Raw genomic sequence first — 22,206 nt, forward strand, 5'->3', positions numbered from 1 at the left:
TTTAGATTGTGATCAATTGTGGGTTTCAACAAAATGTGTGGGAAACATAAATTCTCTGTGTCTGACTCATCATGAATTAAATGACGGGAAGTTATATTGGGGAAAACCATGCGTTTGTCAAGAGTTATATGAAAACTTGCCGCATCGAAGTGCCGCTTTTACAAAAAAGGGCTGATAAAACCATGTGTCGTTGATTTTAATATTCAAAATAATAACTTTGTAGTGAAAAATGAAACATCGAACAGTGGATTTGGTATTTAAATGCTATGGACTGAATTTTTGTTTACATTAAAGACTGAGCTTATTAAAACTGTGAACATGAAAACAAGGTAAGTATACTTCTCAAAAAGTATTTATAAGTATAAAACTTTAAAATAAATTTGATTAAATCACGAAATATTGATTAGTTATATTTTAAATCTATGGCTTTGTGTGGAAATGAAACCAAAAGCACAATATATTGTCCCATGTTGTGCGGTTTAGTACTGTTTACTAAACAAACTTAATGATTGTGAAATATTGATGCTAACGGGGCATAAGATCAGTTAAGAAGTTAGGTCGAAGGTTACAGATTAACGATGTTGCATAAACGTAAATACCACTCTTGAAAAAACATGTAATGAATTACATATATCCAAGAACAAAAAAAGACACTATCCAATAACAAAAATAGCATTCAGCAATAAGTGGTTTAATGTCTAATTAAACATCAATAACTACACACACAAAACAGATACAAAAGTATCACCACTTAAAAAAGAAATATTAGTTTTGGCTGTATTTCACGTCCGACTACACAAAGTGGAGAATGTGATACACATCTAAAGATTATTTTCGATAGGTGAAACATGAGCATTTCTGAGCATGGCAGAACAAACTTGTGATTCATATATAGCATGATTATTGTACTTATTATGTCATTAATACATTGTGGTTTTAATCATGTTTAGGACGGTCTTCAAAATAGACTGTATCGCGTGACGTACTTTTTCATTTGCAGTTTTATTAACACTAACATTTTTATAATCGCATACGTACACACGTTTTGACCCGTTCAGCTTAAAACTATCCGATGACTGTTGTTCATATTTTTGCATAAAACGTTGTGTTTACCAAATAATAATGATATTTAAAAAAAGATAATCACATCCAATAAGCCCTTCCCCGTAGACATTTTTGTTTTTCATTGCTTTTTATTTTTTATTCTTAAATTTGTCCTAAGCTCCAATTTGTTTTGTATATGACATCTCATATAAACATTTCTTGTAGTATGTTTACAATAATGTTACTAATCCTTGCCACTAAGTTATACTTCAATCAAATAAATGACCGTATGAATTTATTATAAAATTTAAGAACACATGTTTCTTGTGTCGATAAGTGGGTTTCATTTTCCGTATAAAAAAGAATGGGCATCTTGTTAGAGAGCATGCTCTTAGTGTAAAATTATATATATACGCCATGTACAAACATACATCTTAACCATTCTTACCCCTGATATTGTTCACAATTCGTTGATTAACGAACGCTGATACTTAATAAGTAAATTACATGTACTGTTGAATAAGGAATAACGTCGTCCGCGATTGAAGCGCTTATAACAAGCCATGTAGCTGTAGAATCTCAATGGTCAATTACGTGTATGACAGATTCAGAATATCACGCGGCTTTCAGATCTTGTATCTTGTACCGGAGGACGAGAAAAATCTATGACGTTTCTGGGCCAGACTATTGTAATAGTATGATAAATATGACGACATAGGCAATGAAAAGCCACCAATACAATAAAGCCCACAATTATGCCGCATATAATTGTTCCAATAGTAGTTGTCTCGATATGATCTGAAGATAATTGGAACGTAAAGGATTTTGCTTTAACAGTTAGTAATGACATCTTTGGTACTTAAATGGCCGGCGTTGTATGCTTCGAGGTATACAGTGAAATAATTTATTTTGATTTATAATGTTTGCATAAAGCCAATAACTTTATACACATAGGATGTGTGTTATATTTAGAATACCAATGCAGTTATTTCGTACTTTTGTACGCAAGTTGTGCGTTAAGTCCAATTATGTACAATACTTTCATAACTATAGATAGCATCACAAAGTCAAAGTGCTCAGACCATTCTTATTCAAGCACAGAATGCATTTAAAAATAAGTATGTTATGGGAAGTGTTGTATTGTTCGTCAGTATTTATAACAGTAACTGGACATTCGGATATAAACATGTTTTGACATGGCATCTCGATTTTTTCCAATCATTCATGAATTAGTCCTTTGGGTTGAGATCCCACATAGTGTACGTATGTGAAAATATCTTGTATAGTAAAAATAATAGGACTTAAATTACAATGGAGAGATTGTTTTTACGGAATCCCACAATCTTATATAAGCACAGTCGATATCGATATTTATACAACAACATTTATAAAATATATATTTATACCCCCATTACCAATGGTTAGGGGGCTATATAGGAGTCACTTTGTCTGTCTGTCGGTCTGTCCCGAAATTTCATCCGATCTTCACCAAACTTGGTCAAAAGTTGTATCTAGATGACGTCTAGGTCAAGTTTAAATATGGGTCATGCCGGGTCAAAAACTAGGTCACGGGGTCAATTAGCGTGTTTTAAACCGAAAGTTTGTCCGGACCATAACTATGTCATTTATCGTTAGATTTTAAAATGACTTGGTACATTTGTTCACCATCGTGGGATGGTGTGTCGTGTGAAAAAAGTACGTCGAAATCTCCAAGGTCAAGGTCACACTTGGAGTTCAAAGGTCAAATGCTTGTCTGGGCCATAACATTATCATTTATTGTGAGAGTTTAAAATAATTTGGTAAAAATTTGTTCACCATCATTGGACGGTGTGTCGCGCGAAAGAATTACGTCGATATCTCCAAGGTCACGGTCACACTTTGAGTTCAAAGATAAAAAATGGCCATAAATGAGCTTGTCCGGGCAATAACTATGTCGTTCATTGTGAGATTTTAAAATCATTTGGCACGTATGTTCACCATCATTGGACGGTGTGTCGCGCAAAAGAATTTCGTTGATATCTCCAAGGTCAAGGTCATACTTTGAGTTTAAATGTCAAAAATGGCCATACATGAGCTTGTCTGGACCATAACTATGTAATTCATTGTGAGATTTTAAAATCATTTGGCACATTTGTTCACCATCATTGGACGGTGTGTCGCGCGAAAGAATTACGTCAATTTCTCCAAGGTCAAGGTCATACTTTGAGTTCAAAGGTAAAAAATGGCCATAAATGAGCTTGTCCGGGCCATAACAATGTTGCTCATTGTGAGTTTTTCAAATCATTTGGTACATTTGTTCACCGTAATTGGACGGTGTGTCGCGCAAAAGAATAACGTCGATATCTCCAAGGTCAATGTCACACTTGGAGTTCAAAAGTAAAAAATGGTCATAAATGAGCTTGTCCGGGCCATAACTTTGTTATTCATTGTGAGATTTTAAAATGACTCTGTACATTAATTTTGTTCACAGTCATTGGAAGGCGTGTCGTGCGAAAGAATTCGAGAGTTCAAAGGTCGAAATGGCCATAAATGATAATGACATAATAATTCTTAAAAATCGCCATAAATGAGATTCTCTTGTTTTGTGAAGACAACATGCAAAATAGTCTGTGTCAATGCGGCACGTGAGGGTATACGTCACGTCTGTGACAAAGCTCAAGCTGTAAATAGAGGGATAGGTAACATTAAAAACTACCAGAACCAAGTTATATTTTTAATTGAACGATTCGTTATTCTGTAATAATTGGTTATTTTGTATAATTCAATAGTCATGAAATGGTCATAAAAACTTTTTCACATTCTCGCCATGTTGTTTCGACATCCGAATGCCATTTATGCGTCCACAAGACATATTGGAAATCCAAATAATTGGATCATGTTTTATATATACCATACGCAAAACCCACACGTTGGTCTTTAAATAAAACAAAACAACCTACATATACATATTAACGTTTGGCTTATCTTCCTATATGCTTATTGTATTAGTCTCTTTATTTGTGTGATCGAGTTGGAATTCAACGTTTGTGCACGTTTTACTTCTTATACACATTTCATATCCATTTGTATGTGTATACACAAATGAAGTTGAATGCGGAATTTGCGCTTCTTGTTACCAAAGGAAAGTATTGCTTGTATTCGTATAAACAAAGAACCTTTAGTAACATGTTTAAGCACTAGGCGTTATATTTTGTAGATTAGAATAAAGAATAAAAAACATTAACAAAACAACTATTATGGTACGTTCTCGTAAACGTGTGGATTTGATTTTGTTTAATTTTGACAACAGGTAAGGGTCTTTTCAGTACATTTTAACTCTATTTAAATTATAACGAATGTATTGGTAACAAGAAAACAGTCATGTGGTCCGTTTAATTTGATTTTCTGTGTAACAGTCTTGTTGAATAATTAGATAGATTTATAACGGTCGAAATAAACAGGATCGTATCACAGAATGTGTATAACTCAAATTTATTTCAGTATATTCTACAATTACTCGGGACAGTACGGATAGTAAACAATTTTACGATACAAGCGTTGTTGAATAGCATGCTTTATATCATTAATAAGCTTATATAAACGAAGGTTCTTCGTTATCCTGACAACGTGCTAATAAGTAGTTTGTTATTATTCCTTTTATAAAAAAATGACAACTATGTTTAACTGTCTTTAAAAAAAAAACTTAAATCGTATAATATAACAACTGAAAGTTGACGACACGTTGTATGAACGACGAAAAGCATTGCACAAATGATCGAATATACAATAAAAAAAAAACAATAATGTGTTCAATTAGAAATTTGTTAAGGTTATTTTAACATTTTAAATCAAATAAAAAAGATAACATTTTAACATAATACATATACATTTTTTAAAATTACCGCCAACAATACAGGGTAAACGTTTTACAATTAAATAAAAAACATTAAATATTCTGAAACATATCACATACGAATTCATTAAAGTTATTCTAAACTGATAAAAATTTACGAATAACAACTATTTAGAACTGATGAACATGAGGTTGACCTAAAACTATTAAAAATACGAAAATGAAGTAAGTTATTGGAAACAATCTCTTTTGAAAAAGATTGGAATGGTAGGGTTTGACTCATGTTCGTACTGACAATTTCGGAAAAGCCAATTCTTACAATGACATTTAAGCAATAATGGATATTAGTAGTTTAACAGAAAATGGAAATAGCGCAGTTTGATCCTTATATGAAATGACTAAGAATGTAAGGGATGGAGGTGGTCAATAAGGTTTGACACTGAAATGAACAAGCAAGTAAATTAGAACTCACATGTATTTCTTTTTGGCTTGGAGTTGGCAGGGCTTCAGTATTCGATCCACGTGCGATATTTGCACCGGTTGCACCGGTTTCGTCTTCTAAAAAATGTAAAGAAACATTGTTAAGAAAACAAAACAGTTTAAAATGCATGTTTTTCTGACGTGCTTAAGATTATCAGATAAATCTTACCGACCCGGATGTAAACATATAAATATTGTTAACAAATTGAGCCAGAACACAAACCACTAAAATTGACTCTACGAAACTCAATTTAAAATTTTTAATTTGCAGAGACTTAAATGCAGAAAAATGAATGAATGCCGTGGTATTTACAGGCGAGCAGCTAAATACCATCCGTTTATGTTTAACAAAAATGTGTTTTGATTATTTTTCAGTAGGTCTATTCATTGTTATGATAACGAACATTCGTTTAACAATTATTCATTTGATTTGCTTTAGTTACGTTTCATGTGAATCAGAAGACATGTTTTATTTGAAACGTCTACAGCGATTAAATCGAACAGGAAATGAATTACATTCGTAATAAATTGTCATGTGATTTTCTAAAAATGTCCTCTATGTTTGTTCGCAGTACGTGTAAATGGATTTAAACCGGGCTTTAAAACTGGAAAAGACTCTTAAAGGTTTCTTTAAACTTAAGGTATAGTTGTAGTCGATATGCGTACCTTATATGAACACTGGCTTAATATATGTACAAGTCTTATCTGGTTATGCAACGGGGAAACATGTCTGATCATGTTTCTTATTTACAAACGTATTTACCTGCGGCTGAATACACATCTTCAATAGCTTCTTCGGGTGGTTCAGTCGGTTTAATCAGGATTGCTGGCATGAGATCCTTATGATTTCTCGGCGCGTCGTCACCGTCAACGTCATGGTTGCTGGAGCCGGAATCATTCGCGTCAACGTCATTACGGCTTTGGTTGCTAGTGATATTGTTATCGGGTAGTTCACTAGTGGTAGAATAATTTAACTGTAGGTTTATAGCTTTATCTTCATAACCCGTCTCTTCATCAGGATATTTGAGATCAGGGGCTCGTGTATGACTGCACAATTTCTTAAGAAGTTTTAAAATAAAAATTCGTTTCGCATAAACCACGACAACAATTATTATAAGAACAAAAGCTCCTATACCAGTCAATATATATGGCCATGATTCATGAGTTCCTGTAGACAATACGACGCCCGCCTGTGTCTGAACATAATCTGAAAGATAACGTATGCCTTCATGATTAATAACTTGCGTTGGTTTCCCAAAATATAATTATAATTATAGTAATGTTGGGATCCCGTACTTTGATAAAAATAGTATTTTAGGAATTCAAATTTGGTTTAAAAAAATATAATATGTATAGTCGTTGTTTTTTAACTTAACATAATATGAATGTAGTTGTGTTTCAAATTCGCAAATTTTCGTTGAAATTATGATATTTGCGAGGAAACAGTAATACTGAACATTTACCATGCTCTAACATATACAAAATATGCATCTTTTAATGATTAAAAACGTGAACATAATAATGCGTTACCAACGCAAATTAAACGATTAAATAATTTTTTGACAGACAGACAGACAGACAGACAGACAGATTTTTTTTAGATTTATACAAATGTATATCGTTTTCATACTTAAATACACACATTATTCTCTGGCATGTAACTACGCATTACAACATGTCATTTACTAACAAATCCATGTGGCGAGATGTGTTTTTTTAAACGCCGAACAATCTGGAGGCCGAGAATTATGTACCCGATCATTAGGCCATTATGCGCTCTTTAATGAAAAAACTGACATCTAAATATTTATTTCAACGGTGTTTTTTTTGTAAAACATTTCTCGCTTCTATTAAATTAACATATCTTTCTCCAGTAAACTGTTCATTAGCTTATCATTGATAGATGTTTGATCGTATCACGCCCCTGACTGCTCAATCTGACGATGTATCACCAACTCCGCAATTTATCATATCATTATATGCACCGGTTGAACTGTCAAATGATCTGCCTTTCGCGCCCATATGCGCGTTAAATCTTTGTTGTGTCTAGATTTGTCATTCAATATGAGCGTCCGCTGGCAAATGGGGAGTCGATGCGTTTGCGTAAAGCGTCATCTAAGACTGGAATTTCGCGAAGAAGAGACTTCCCTTCAAAAACGCGGAACATATCGTCCCTGATTACCCTGTTTGGACTGCACAGACATAATATCTAGGACGACACTTCCCACACATACAATAAACACCGCTTTCTCAGAACTCTCCTTAAATTTAAATTATTACCCCATTGACGTACTTTTATTGTTATATTCTTGTTACGAAGTGATAACAAATAATAAGTTATAGAAATTTGTGTTGTACTAGAATTATCCATTGTATATATAAATAATATATATATTTCGTAATACAATTTGTTATAAAACTATTTTTATCGTAGAGGGTTAATGGCTGTTGTAAACATACCTTTTTCACCGAAAAAAAAATCAAATGCAAATTGGTGTTTCTTTTATTCTTTATGCCTCAATCTGAATAATCAAATGACATCAAATAAACCAAAATACTCAGCTTCACACGATTATGATTAGCCATTCAAGGATTATAATTGGGTCAGCAGTGTTTGTACCAGAAGAGTTTTTTTTTCTCTCCAAAATGTTGCTTTTCCAGGATACATAGCTATTTAGAAAACGCGTGCTTTAATACGGTTTTTCTCCTGCTGGTGATCCTGACGTTTCACTTCCTTTATGTTTGATAGGTGCATGGTTGAAATATGTGGCTGTTTTGTTTGGTAAGATTTGATGGTCTGTCGGCGAATATGTTGGTTGATTTAATTGTTGGTAAGTGGTCCGTTGTTCATTTGGATGTGTGAAAAAGTGGTTGCTTGATTAAAGTGTAATTTGGTTAACTGGCGCTTCGTTGGTTTGGTTTGACCTTGGATTGCAAATGCTGATTGACTTTTTTCGTGTTTGGTTCGAGGAACTATTGGAATTGGTGTGCAGGGTTTCAAGTTTATAATATTGTGTACATAACACCTTTTATTATGTGTTTTAATTAATGGGCTAACTTTGACCACATAGGCATGATTTGAACAAACATGTTAGAATACCAATATCAGGGGAAGAACTATCCCCACACACATTGACCGAAAGGTTTCGAATGGGAGGATTGTTAATTCATTTTACAATTTCATTCTATATAATGCATGTGAACTTTGAGCGTAGCTTCTAATGTAAAGGTGCATATCTTCATTTTTATAAAGAAAAACACCTATCATGTATATTCATTTGTGTAAAGATGATATCAAATGATATTTAAAAGTACATGATCTGGAAAGTGAGAAACAACAAGTCTTAAAAGACTATTATGAACTATTTGAACTTATAACAGTCGGTCTTCGATATTCTAACAACATACTCCAAATAAGCTATGTTATCAGTATATGTTATTTGGGGTGTGTTGTCAATGTTTAACTTCTTACTACTATTGAGGTCACATGAACACAATGTGTAATTTATATAGTTTTTTTAAAATATAATATTTCGATTATAATTTCTCCAATGATAGCAAATTAAGACCAACTCAAAACCCTTTGTTACGGTTCTCTCCATCTATCCAATGCACTAAAACGTGAAGAAAACATGCACTACCTAATTACTTGTTCAGTAAAGTTTGTATGACAGGAGTGAATGGTCTGTACTTTTTAATTGACGGTATAGAATAGAAGAGCAAATATGGTTTTCCCAATTCAATATTATATCAAATGAAATTATCAGCGGGGCATTACATTTATAATAAAGCATACTAAATCAACGAGCTTCTACAATAAACGGCATATTACAATTTAGTTATCCATAAAAGTGACTAATTTTCTAAACTTGTGTTGTACACTTTTGAAAGTAAGCCGTCGCGAATCGCGAATATAATACACATCACCAATAAAGGAATACAACTCGCCAAACGATTATTAACAAATGTCCAATAATAATATGTTTATCTGTTACAGTTTCAGCTACCGAAATCCGTTAAGTTTATAAATATACGTGTTTTGATGTTTCCTGGATAACATGCTGACCTCAAGCGTGACGAACGAAATACATACAAACCCAACCCAAGAAAAATGAAAGCCACTACTTTCACATCTGAATAAGACATAATAAATGCCATATTTTGAAAGATATTTTCTGTAAAATAAACAGTTATCTAATTTACAGAAGAAAGCTGTTCAACTTGAATAAGAAAATATTTTATTTTGTTCGAGCTATTATTCAATCCAAAATCAAATGAGATCATAATTACACAAAATGTAGACATCAGTATCTATTTCCCTTCAGTATACACTTAACTAGTAAAGTAAACGTCACAATCATAAAATGCTTGTATCCCTAGGCTATACTAACAAACTATTATAAAGTAGCGTAAGTTACAAAACAACAACAACAAGAGTCTCTTTTTGATCTTATGGTCGGAAATGGCATTTTTCTGTTGAAAATAACATTAAGCGGTTTGAAGAACACTTTTTAAAAATGATGATTATTTTCTACAAAATAAGTTTTTGTCCTGATGTACATTGATCATCTTCAGCTTTATTCACTGGCTTTATTGCATATTTTACTGTTTCTGCTACACTATCGACAGGACTTTCTTACAAAGCTGCCACAACGTTCGCTGTAGGCCTATCGTAAAAATAACTTGCCCCTGAAACGTTATTGAGATATTGCTTATTTACTTCAAACGTAAATTCTTCACGGTTTGGATCTGATGAACTGGTATTCACAGTTCTTTTTTGTCAGGGTTCCGAGAGCATGCGCTCCATGGTACATGCTCGTAAATACATTTGAGTAGGCCCATCTTTTCGTGAAACTGTTACGGCGGCTCTGTTATTGGTTTTGTACTTTCTCACTCTCCCATCACAAGTCATGCAACAAAAGTGTCACATATATGTGCAGATTATAACACATCTTCGGCGTTTTCATTTAGAGTTGCTAAATTGATCAAGTGTTTAAGGTCATGTTAATATAGATTAGTGAGCGCGTATTATTACTACGGAATGGCTCTATTGTTCGGTTCTGTCATTGTCTAAAACTCGTCCTTCCTCGAGATTTCACTTTAAGCGTCGTTGTTAGAAGACAGTAGTACATTTGAATAACACGGTGCCTACGATAGCTGTTATTTAAAAGATGTGGTAGAGCTTCTTGAAAAACTGTACAGGTCATTAAATTGCGCCTGAAGTCGTGAAGGCATCGGCGTTATACAGGTCATTAAATTGCGTCTGAAGTCGTGAAGGCATCGTCGTTCATACGCTGTGTGTGGTTTACTTTGATCTGTGCAGGATAAGGTGACAACATTGACACCAAGGTCTTGTCTAATTTAAGTTTATCTTTAACTTGAATAAAAAAAGGTAATGCGATCAGCATGCACGTTTGCATGGGAGTGGAATGTAGTGGAATCCCACCATCTAAGTCGCCTCACTAGACACTTTGTTTTTGATACCATAGTTATATCTCCAATCTAACAGCTGCCTGTATTAAAAAGGCAAAGTTAAATGCCAAAAATTAACGGTAATTTCCCTGCAAATGTGTATTGTTGTTTTAACAAATATTTATTATTTCCTTCTAACAACAAGTAGCCAATGATCATAAAATATAACACGTTTACGTAACTATTACGTAGCAGCTATCAATTTGGCATATCCTATATGCGTTCCAACTCAATATTGGAAACCCAAATTGATTTTGTCGTACGCCGTAGTATTTTTACATTCACAATTACCCAGTTTCTTCTAAACATAGAAATACACGTGGTGCATTTGCTAAAATAGAATAGAAACTGTCTGTAGATCGATATGATGCATCGAGTGGTATATGCGATCATAAGTCAAGCATGTATAAAAAATAGTGTGTCAACTTTGGTATGTTTTGTTGTATAAATTAAATTAGTTGTCAGCAACGTATTGTACGTCAGATTGTTTACTTTTCGTACATAAAATTAAAGAACTTTAACATATTTCAATCCGAATATGAAATGTTCTTTACATGCGACCTTATATCCGTCGTACTCGTATTTTCATATAATACGGAAGTTTAAAGCTTCTAGGTTACAGATGGCGTAACTTACGAAATGAAAATGTTTGTTTTACTTTCGTGAAAACTGTTTAGTATTAAATTTAACTGCCTGAAATAAAATTGTTAGAACAAGATCAAAGTTTCAAACTCCATTGATAAGACATTTCGGTACCTTCTTCTAAGTACCGTATATTTGGCGTATATTTGGAGACTCTTTTCATTTCATTTTTAACTCATCGGTGGTTGTTGTAAAATTACTTGTGTATTTTAGCAGGGTTGCTGGCAAAACATCGCTCAGATAAATGTTATATTCATTATACCGTTAAACAGTTGAAAATTGACTGCATTTTATGGGATTGTCAACAAGATTTATGGCATCATTTGTATGCATCTCATCGTCTGTTACGAAGCAGCTTTTAAATAATATAATACAAAACATGTATTGGCACCACGCGATATGTTGGCTTGTAATAACTAGGCAAAAAAACAAACAATATCATACTTGTATCCTAATAAAGTACACACACATGAACACACTTTGTAGATAATTGTCTCAAACGGCCAGTTGTAACCAGTATTATTTTATGAACTTTTTATTCAGATTTGTGGTAGGCCATTTAACAATTGATTTGTATTACTGATTCTAAGATGTGTTCCCGTTACGAGATTTGATGGGTTGCCCTTACCTGTATAGATTTGGTACTCTATATCAACTATGTGATAATGTTATGATTTTGATAATGGTAATTTTAATAAATATATTAAGAATATTTGAATACGTGTACGAATGCATAAAATCTTTAAATAAATGGCAGCTTAGCATTCCAATAACATGTGGACAGGTTTAGGCTGTTATATATTCAAGGAATTCTAAAATATTTAGCTTTTAAGTTTTGCTCGTGTCGTATAAGCATACATGACTTCCTACTGCCAAACGCATTTTGACCAATATTGTGAAAAAGCTGTATGAATGCATTACATGCAGTAGCTAATTATAAAGCTCGTGTAAACACTGTATTGCACATTATCTTCAATATGATTAAATAAGTCTATCGTCTTGTTTATAATCTTAATGCTAAATAGTCGTGCGAAATGGTTCGTTGTATAAAAGAGATGACAATAATGTCTAACAATTTTTATATACAATATAAATACTGTTTATAACAACCAAACAATTGAAGCAATATGAATATAGATTAAAGTATGAAAGACGCTGGGCATTTACATATAACTATCCAAACGCGTAATTGTTTAACTGAGGTACAGTAATGGTAAATATAAAAATGAGAATGACAGCAACACAGTTATAACTTAATACACAAATACGACTCTACATTATCGCATACAATGAATGCAATACATTAAATAAAGGATATATTACATATTTCAGGAGCACTTAAACAGTATATACGAAAATTTATCAAGACGTATGATAAGAATGTTATACATGACGATTGGTATCAAACAACTGTCAAATGAGAAACAAACATGTGAAATAAACGTCTAATGTAAGAGACATAAATTATATGAAATATACAATACAAACAGACAGCCATTTATTACATTCATCCGTGTCAGCTATTCATTGGACCTCTTGTCTAGAGTCTTCTCTATCATACCTAGGACGCATGACCTGTTTTTCAACAAGTCCAGTAACAGCAAGACTCCTGTCAGATCTGGTCATATCTATTTCTGAATCAGCCCTAGCGCCAGCTGTTTCAGCATCATGAATTCCTTGCTCGGTATCGCCCACTATCCGACGTAGAGCGCGCGGATCACATGATGGGTTATTGGAAGCATGGTTCTCGATGCCCGACTCCTCTGTTGGTTGCTGGGATAATACATTCTCAAGTTCTCTGGTGGGAATTACAAGTGTTTCTTGCGTGTTACCACTTTCACGCTTTCCATCAGACAGAGCTTGTGTCCAATTCGCTGGCTCCGGAGTGGTTTCGCTGAATACGACGCTGGAACTCAATTCGGTGTCGTGTTCAGCTGTGTTCGTATTGGAGTTGTTGGCTATACCTGAAGTGTCGCTTAGTGCGTTTATCAAAGATTCGTTCGACCTGTAGTCCATGGGCTGTTTATCGTTTCCAACAGTGTTGATAATCTGTTGTGGTGGATCATGCTCAGGAATTGTGTTTCCAACTCGGATATGTTGAAACTAAAAGGGAGATGAATACATTATATAAAACATTCTAAAACCGAACATGTACGCATTCATGAAAGTTATTTTGAACTCATTAAAATGTATACATTTATGGAACATATTTTAACGAATTACAATGTACAAATGACAACTGGTAAGAACTGATGAACATGCGGGTATTCTTAAAATTATTTAAAAAATACATAACGTTGGTGATTTATTGGAAACGGTGTCTTTGAAATTACAGTAATGGTGGAGTTTGACTTATTTTAGAACTGATAGATTTGCGAAAAAAGAGAACAATTAGCATTTGACATATATTGGACATTATGAAGTTTTAAAAAAAATTAGAAAGAGTGGAGTTTGACCTATAAAGAAAAAGCCGGAGTTTGACAAAGAATGAAAAGAATGAACATGAACAAGCGTTTAAATAAGAACTCACGTTTATTAACTTCTGGCTTGGGGAAGGCAATGTTTCAGCATTTGATCCACGAGCGGCGATATTTTCACCGCTTTCGTCTTCTAAAATAATGCAATATTATAAAACGTGTGATAGGCAAACATTGTAAAGAAAACAAAAGAGTTTTAAAACATGTTTTTCTAGTATATTTTACAATATCATAGAAATGTATGGGACCACGAGAAAAACATACAAATATCGTTAACCAATTGAGCCAACGTAAAACAAACCATTTGAATTTAATCACGCAACTCAAATACTTTTTTTAATTTCGAGATTAAAATTACAAAAATATTGATGAATATCTTGTTTTCAAAGACGAGCAGCTTAATACGATCCTGCTTTTATGTTTGTTAAAAACGTGTATCGGTTATATTTTAGAAGTTCATGTATTATTATGATAACCATCATTCGTTTTATAATTATTCATTCGATTTGCGTTAGTTTCTTTCAATATGAATAGGTAGACGAGTGTTATTTGAGAAGACTACAGCGATTAAACAGAATAGGAAGTGAATTTCACTCTAGATTAAGTGTCATACGATTTTCTAAAAATGTCCGCCATGTTTGTGTGCAGTACGTGTTAATGGATTTAAAACGTTTCATTATATCTTCTTTAACACTGGAATAGACTAAAAGGTTTGTTTCAAATGTACGGTATTGTCGCAATCGATCTTTTTATCTTATATGACCAACTATTTAACACATGTTCCACTACCAGTCTAATTAACTGACCTGCTGATACAACTGTGTTTATGTGTAATCATGTTTCCTCTGTTCAATTGGCCAAATTTGGTAATGTTGTATAACTCAGGTGAACTTGAATATTGCAAGAGTAGAACTAAGATTAAAATAATAGAAACTAACTTTCAAAAAGTACGCTTAAGGCTTTGCGTGAATAGGAATACGATTCGTTGTGTTCTCTTCCGCGGCATTGTAATTTCGAATGTTTTGTTGATTTGTCAACAAAAACTTAAATGTCAAAGGCATAAAAACCAATTGTTAACAAGTATGAGTTGTCATTCGATTCGTAGTGTTCTCCTCAGCCATAGTGTTATTTCCCATGTCTGTTTTGTAAGTAAGTCTTTTAAACTTAGATCTGAGAAATGAAACCGTTTAGCGGATTGCATGTTTTCACATATTTATGTATTGCATAGTCTAATATGTCATTTGTTATCATGCACACGTTTTTTGCTTGTTTGGTATATCTGTTTAAACATAATTAAGATATATGGTATTTTGTCTGATTCCCTGTCTTGGTCACATCTTGTTTGTATATATGTTCTTGGCCAAAGGCAGAATGCCGGATTGCCAATAAACTATTGAATATATAAACATAATTGTCAAAGGCGAATAAAGAGAATCATTTTGGTTGATAACAAGCGTATTTACCCTCGGCTGAATTCACATCTTCAATGGCTTCTTCGGGTAGTGCCGTCGGTTCTATCTGGATTGCTGGCATGGTTGCAGCATAATTGCACGCGTCTTCATCGTCAATGTCATGGTCTTCAGAGCTGGAAGCATTCGTGTCAACAGCATTCAAGCTTTGATCACCCGTGTTATTGTTATTGGGTAGTTCGTCAGTGTTATTATGATCGTGCAGTGGCAGTAGCGGGTCTATAAATCCCGTCTCTAGATCAGGATATTTGAGATCAGGACCGCACATTTTCTTAAGATATGTCATAAGACATATTCTTTTCACATAAACCACTGCCACTATTAGTATAAAAGTCAACACCCCAATCCCAGTCGATAATATGAGAGGCCATGAGGCATGAGTAACTGCAGATAGGACCCCGCTGGATTCAGTGGATTGTGCTTGAATATAATCTGAAAAACAAAGAAGCCATCACTAATTTTCAAGGACAGAAGCAAATATCTTTTGGTGTATTAAGCAACTTCTTTGTGTGAAAGAGAAGGTAATCCTACATATTTATATTAATTGCCAACGTTCATTAACCACTGTTAAGGTAACTGCGCTTTATATGCCTTTCGTATCTCTTACATATGAACATATTACAGTGTTACCTGAACTGATAAGAGACATGCAGTTTTTGGTTTCCCAATGATATAATAAAACGTGGGATCCCATTTAAGCAATCATAATGGAAATACCGTTACTCTAAATGAAAACTCGTTCGGTTTTCCATACTATATATAAACACATAGCAAAGAAACTACAAACCATTACACTGTGAACTATGTATGAATAGGTCCTTGCATTACATGAATGAAAATATCTCTGAATATCATCCAGCATATACTATATTTTATAAACATTAATATTAATAACCAGAACATATTATGAAAACCTTATTCTCAATTTTAATCCATATTAACATCAATGATAAGACGAAATGTTTTACCTGGGCAGTATTCGGCACATGCCTTAGGATACGATCCACACAAATGCGAACATTTCGAATACTGGCCACTAGGCGTGTCCCAATAAATATCTTTTCCAACTGCACCTGAAAAAAGATTCAAATCTTCTTATAAAAACGAGCAATCAAAACGAAAAATCATTTCCCATAGCTCTTTATTGTTTTAACAACTTGTTTTCTGTTGATAATTTAATCAATTTAAACATGTTTTACTCTGGTGTATAACCGCACCTTCCATTATCGCGCGATGTCTGTAAATGAAAGTTTGCCGTGATATTGTAATACATGTAGACATGGAAATCAAAGGTTCCCACATAAGACCAATCCTTTCGCCGATAATATACATATAGTTTAACCTAAATTTTGGTAATGGCATTATGTGATATATCGGTACACGTATATACCGCAGATTGTCATTATTCATTCAATTCATTGTCACTTACAAATATGCCGAATATGATAGTCACTAATGATTAACACAATTCTTTCGCACAACTATTGGGACTTTCTTAATCTGTAGTTAGGTGCATAAAAAGAGTATTTATGGTGGATATATTACTTCACGACAGGCGCAATAAGAATTTAATATTGTCCGCACCTCAATACTTACGAAAATTAATGGTTTTATACATGTTGGTTGGTTGGTTGGTAAAGTTATTAAGGTTGGTTTGTTGAGATAGTTTGGTTCGTTGAGATGGTTGTTTCGCTGAGATAGGTTGATACGTTGAGATATGTTGTTTCGTTGAGTATCACACTACTTTCTTTTTTGGTGTGAACATCCTGTGTTTGATCTTAACTTGCTACAAAAGTGATGATAGCAAATGTTCTCGTTGTATCTCAATTTAGTCTGTACAGCAGTGTGCACAAACACGTGCATTTTCCTGATATTGAGAATAAATCTGGAAAAACCAAATCAAGTGCTAAAACCCCACTTGTTCATCAAAATAGACAGTTTGGTTTCCCAGATGGCAGCCAGTTTGATTTCCCAAATATGAGTTAATATGTTTGTTGCAGTTTTCCGGACTGAACTTTACATGTCCACTTACTTACACAAACTCTATTTCAACGCAGAGTTGTCGTTCCTTCCTCTCACATACAATTTGATCCACCTTTGCTGTTTCCCGTCAAATCTCTGCGCGGAGATTAACACAAACTTGTTTGAAATATTTTATAAATCCGTGTTTTTGCATACTATTGGAACACTCTTAAAAGCCGTTAAAGGGATATAATGTGCATGTTTTTAATCTTAATTAAAGAGTATACAGTCAACCATTTTCCGATAGGTATGATCAAGAACTCGACCGCTAACAAATCATAATCAAAGCGCTGAAGGCATTACAGTTGTTCGCTCTTTTAATGTATGTAATGTACAGTCACAGGAAATGAAGTTCGACTTTTTAACTTAGACCAATCTCTAATAATTTTATACAGGATTCAAACAAACTCCAATTATGATTACAAAGATGACGTTAAGTTTTAACAAGAAATATCTTTAACAAAGATCGACGTATATCTAGTTGGGCGTTAAGGAAAAAAGTAGTTACAAAGTTTGAGCGTTACGATGACGACCCATGTCAAAAGCTTATATGCTCTCTACACGAGTGTACCTGTCGCTTTGTGTGAGTCTAACAAAATGAAACATTTTTCTTCTATATATTCTTTCCTTTCATAAGGAAATAATGGTGACCACTTGAAAAATGGTATTGGGTTTATCCGTAATTCTTTCGTTGATTTGATAAAAATTCGCCTGTTATTATGGTTGCTAATTAATAGTCTTAGCTTTTGTGCTGCGAGCGTGAATGTGTGTATATCAGAGTTCATTTACAGGTCCCGCTGCGTCTTCGCCAATGCATCTATTCGCTGACCTGTCTCTGTGACCTTAAAGGAGACGGTCACACGATTTTAAGGTTACACACACTGGACTATTCCCATGATGCTTAAATGTTATGTTTTGAAGTACACTCTTCCGCGCCGGGAACTTTTTCTCAGCGCGGATGCGGGTTGAGTGTGATTTGTAGAAAAGTAGTACCCAGCACCTCGATTTTCAATACACCACTATTAACTTTAGTTGTTCTTGCGAACAACTAAAAACGACGTTGATTTGTTTTATGTACATGTACCGATGGTAGTGTTATTGTAATCAATAAATTATAATTGATATTGTGTGTGATTTTGAGAGGAATTTAAAAAGGTAAACCTAGTGTGAATCCCAAGAATAATGTGATGTTTTTCTGTTATGAAATATGTAACATAATATAATATAACATAAAAATATGGCATCGTCGTCTTAGAAGATTGGTGAGAAATAAAATTCAACTCCGCTATTTTTCAGATGATGTCACGAAAGATCACTTGAACGAACAAACGTAAGTTACTTGTTCCCAACCTTGACTTTAAGGCGTTTTTTTAATTACATTTTTATTTACCACACTCTGAAAACTGTATGTACTAATTAAAAGTAGCACAAATTGACCTAATAAGCCAGTTATACGACGAACTCGATAGAGTAACATATTGAGATCGTAGGGAACTACTGGTGTATTATGTTTCCCATATTTTCAAACATTTCAACCCGTTCGACAATTACAATAGCAACCGGGTAGTTTTTAGACTTCACATGATGTCGAAAATGCTTGTCAAGCAAGAATATACATTCTTCTAAATTTAGTGTTGTCGAATGAAGAAGCTTGCCGTGCATTGCTTATTTATTAAATAAATGGCAATATACGCTTCTTGTGCCATGAAGCACCGGCTTATTAGTTCTGCCACAGTAGCACTCACATTTTTGAATGTCAAAGTAATACTATTTACAAGTTAAATAAACATTTTCTGACGCTTCAAAGACACAGGCTTCACAAAGGTTCTCTTATGTATTAAGTACATAGTGTCCTTACAGAATCAGTCCACAGGTGCCTCCATAGCTCAGTCGATAAGGCGCTTGCTGAAATCCAGAGGTCTCGGGTTCTATCCCGGATCGGGGCACATACATGCCAGTCATGTTTCAGCGGAATGCTGACTGACAAATAAAGGCTTAGCTCGGCATTAAGACGTGTTTGTTTGTTTTGCAAGAATTATGAAGAAATTAAATGTTATGAACATGTAGAGCGACATTAGAGTTTCGTGTAATGTAGCAAGCGACTACAAAACGATACGCCTCCTTCATGATAAGAAGTGTTCACTATTTCGTCGTGTGTGATATGATGAAGTAATGTACGTGTTGTTCTATGTAAGAATATATGCGACACAGCCCAAAACGTTACTAATTATATCACTTCGAGTTTTCATAAAGCGTTCATCTGACAATTTGCATTAGAAAGAAATAAAGCATTACTTCATTACTTTCTACAATACGGTCGTCTATGGTATACGTCACATAGCACAGTATTGATATTTAAGATACATTGTATGTTAACTCATTGTGCGCACAGTAAGTGTATCTTTCAATCGTATTAAGGTCACGTATCTATTTTTAGTCTTTGTGTATCCATTAATAGGTACTGATTCCACACAATCCTTAAATATCAGTTTTCTCATAAATAAATTAAGCTTTATAATTATTTGAGCCTCGGCCTGGGAAAACGGGACTCTATGAATCTGCGTAAAGTGTCGTCACAGATACGCCTGTACAGTCAGCACAGGTTTATAAGGGACGATACGCTCCTCTTAATGAATTGTTTTGTTTAAACAAAAATCCGGTCCAGGCGGAAAGTCTTGTCCTTGATTTGTCTGTGCGGACTGCATTAAGCCCAGTTTTCCCAGATAAAGACTCGTTTAATATATATAAACAAAACACTTTATAAAACGTCATCTAGTTCTTGATCATCTTTAACTTCACTCCTTGGCTCCATTACCGGTTTTACTGGTTCAGCTTCTAAAATATCTGCAAGACTTAAATCAGTTCTGCACATACCCATATCTAAATTCGCTCTGGACTTTCCACTGACGTTACGTGCCACTTCAAAACGACATGAATATACCTGATCAATATCGCACATTGGTTCATCACGTGTTGTATTAGCCGAACAGGAAAATTCAACATTGTTCAGATCTGGTGGTTGATTTTTAATAGATCCTTCGTCATTTCTGTCTGTGAACAATCTCTCCATCGTATCAGACTGTAGGAGAACAGGATCAGGATCAACCTCTGGTTGACCTGTGACTTCGGCCGTTTTTGTTTCACTCACGTTGCCTGTGCATTCCATTGCGCCACTATTTGTTACGGATTCCGCAGCTATCGCATTCCTATTGAAGGTTGCTGGATACCTTGAGCCAGCGTGAGTGGGACTTGACGCCAAAAATTGTTGAGCTGTTGACGAAGATGTGGAATGTCTCGATTGTTTGGCACTTTCATTTTCTGGGGACCGTTCTTTCCTGAAAGTTTCGTTTTGATGTTCGTTGCTACACGGCGGGCGTGCATTCGATGGTTGCATGTTATTTAACGGCTGCATTTGAGTCGTAATGTCGCTTCCCGTAAGACATGCCGATATTGGAACACCCGCGGGTATACACTTTGTATGCCCCACTGTAATTTGTGAACAATAAGTTTACGATACAAGTTTAAGGCCTTGTCTTTTCATATATGTTTAGACAAGTTTTAGTTATGACATATATTTAAGTTGCAATACATGTGGGCCGTGCTCTGTGAAAAGGGGGTTTAATGCATGTGCGTAAAGTGTCGTCCCAGATAAGCATATGCCGTCCGCACAGGCTAATCAGAGACGACACTTTCCAATTTTATGATATTTTTCGTTTGAAGAAAGTCTCTTCTTAGCAAAAATCCATGCTAATCTGGGACGACACTTCACACACATGCATTAAACCCCATTTTCACAGAGCACGGCTCAATTATAGACATGTGTGTTTAGTTTGTTCGGGAAATAAAGAACATGTCAAAGATATGAGTCTTGCTCTGGGGAAGCAGCTCCTAGCGCATGCGCCTGAAGTTTCGGTCTCAGATTAGCCTGTGCAGTCTCCGCAGACTAATCGGGGACGACACAATCCGCCTTAATGGGATTTTTGTTAAAAAGAAACTTCCTTTAAACAATAAATTCCGTAAAAGCCGAAATTTTCGCTCCTGGTCAGCCTGATTGCGCATACACTTAGCCCGGTTTTCGCAGAGCTATCCTCACATCAACTGTTTGAAATAAAGTCGCCAAAGCTGTACATTAGGTTTCGAAAGTTGAATCTTCTTTTAATAGGAACTACTATATTTAATAAACATGCCCTATAATGTCAATGTCTTTGTAACAATATAAATCGTAGTGCCAACACACAATTTAATATTTTAAAACATAGCGTAATCATCGACACTTGTGTCTAAATAATAATTTCATTGCCACTTAGATTATGTTCTAAACAAACAAACCGTTGATAGTTGACTCCTGCAATAAGCGGGTTCAATTGGATCCGCTCTGGCATCTTCGTCAGTCGAAGACTCTGATGCGTCAAGTCTGTCCATACCGAGTGCGGTGACGTCATCCATACTGAGTGCGGTGACGTCATCCATACTGAGTGCGGTGATGTCATCCATACTGAGTGCGGTGACGTCATCCATACTGAGTGCGGTGATGTCATCCATACTGAGTGCGGTGACGTCACGTTGCTGAGTTGTTTGTAGCAGCGATGAGGTTTCACCCACATTTCCTTTGTGTGAATAAAACAAAACACCCGTTTAAAACATAAGGTATACTTTTATATGATATTCATCAATGGACTGTATGGTTTAATATATATTTAAAAAAGATATTTACTAATGGGTGATATTTTGGATTTGTGTCTAGTTCTAACTTTGTGAAGTTGAAAAT

General features: G+C 34.6%; 3 protein-coding genes across 22 annotated transcripts in view; 1 reads left to right on the forward strand and 2 right to left on the reverse strand.

Annotated features, from left to right (window-relative positions):
* LOC127857571 (uncharacterized) overlaps window positions 1-22,206 on the forward strand; it is a 154,132-nt gene that overhangs the window by 2,610 nt on the left and 129,316 nt on the right. Inside the window, exons 2-3 of one of the 14 annotated variants that reach the window (XM_052394029.1) lie at window positions 6-329; window positions 18,735-18,768. The gene's annotated coding sequence lies outside the window, so the exon portion shown is untranslated. Of the gene's footprint in view, window positions 1-5; window positions 330-14,329; window positions 14,671-15,800; window positions 15,938-18,734; window positions 18,769-22,206 lie in introns of those variants that run through there. The other 13 variants (XM_052394028.1, XM_052394027.1, XR_008038486.1 and 10 more) reach the window with 13 other exon arrangements.
* LOC127857572 (uncharacterized) lies at window positions 12,536-17,049 on the reverse strand. 4 transcript variants are annotated; one of them, XM_052394035.1, is made up of 5 exons: window positions 17,013-17,049; window positions 16,385-16,489; window positions 15,411-15,848; window positions 14,001-14,080; window positions 12,536-13,573 (listed from the first exon to the last, which is right to left on the reverse strand). In XM_052394035.1, the coding sequence occupies exons 1-5, from the start codon at window positions 17,032-17,034 to the stop codon at window positions 12,995-12,997; spliced, it is 1,224 nt and encodes a 407-aa protein (XP_052249995.1). In that variant the 5' UTR covers window positions 17,035-17,049; the 3' UTR covers window positions 12,536-12,994. The 4 variants fall into 4 exon arrangements, with proteins under 4 accessions (XP_052249995.1, XP_052249993.1, XP_052249992.1 ...); XM_052394033.1 differs by lacking the exon at window positions 17,013-17,049 and adding an exon at window positions 16,634-16,684 and having other exon boundaries at window positions 14,001-14,077; XM_052394032.1 differs by lacking the exon at window positions 17,013-17,049 and adding an exon at window positions 16,634-16,683.
* LOC127857573 (uncharacterized) overlaps window positions 19,653-22,206 on the reverse strand; it is a 105,985-nt gene continuing 103,431 nt past the window's right edge. For all 4 annotated transcript variants that reach the window (XM_052394037.1, XM_052394039.1, XM_052394038.1 and 1 more), the window contains exons 4-5: window positions 21,768-22,045; window positions 19,653-20,924 (exon numbers count right to left, since the gene is read on the reverse strand). In XM_052394037.1, coding sequence (XP_052249997.1) covers window positions 20,838-20,924; window positions 21,768-22,045 — 365 coding nt within the window. In that variant the 3' untranslated portion in view covers window positions 19,653-20,837. The remainder of the gene's footprint in view (window positions 20,925-21,767; window positions 22,046-22,206) is intronic.

This window comes from Dreissena polymorpha, chromosome 14 (assembly GCF_020536995.1).
Source record: "Dreissena polymorpha isolate Duluth1 chromosome 14, UMN_Dpol_1.0, whole genome shotgun sequence".
Taxonomy (NCBI): domain Eukaryota; kingdom Metazoa; phylum Mollusca; class Bivalvia; order Myida; family Dreissenidae; genus Dreissena; species Dreissena polymorpha.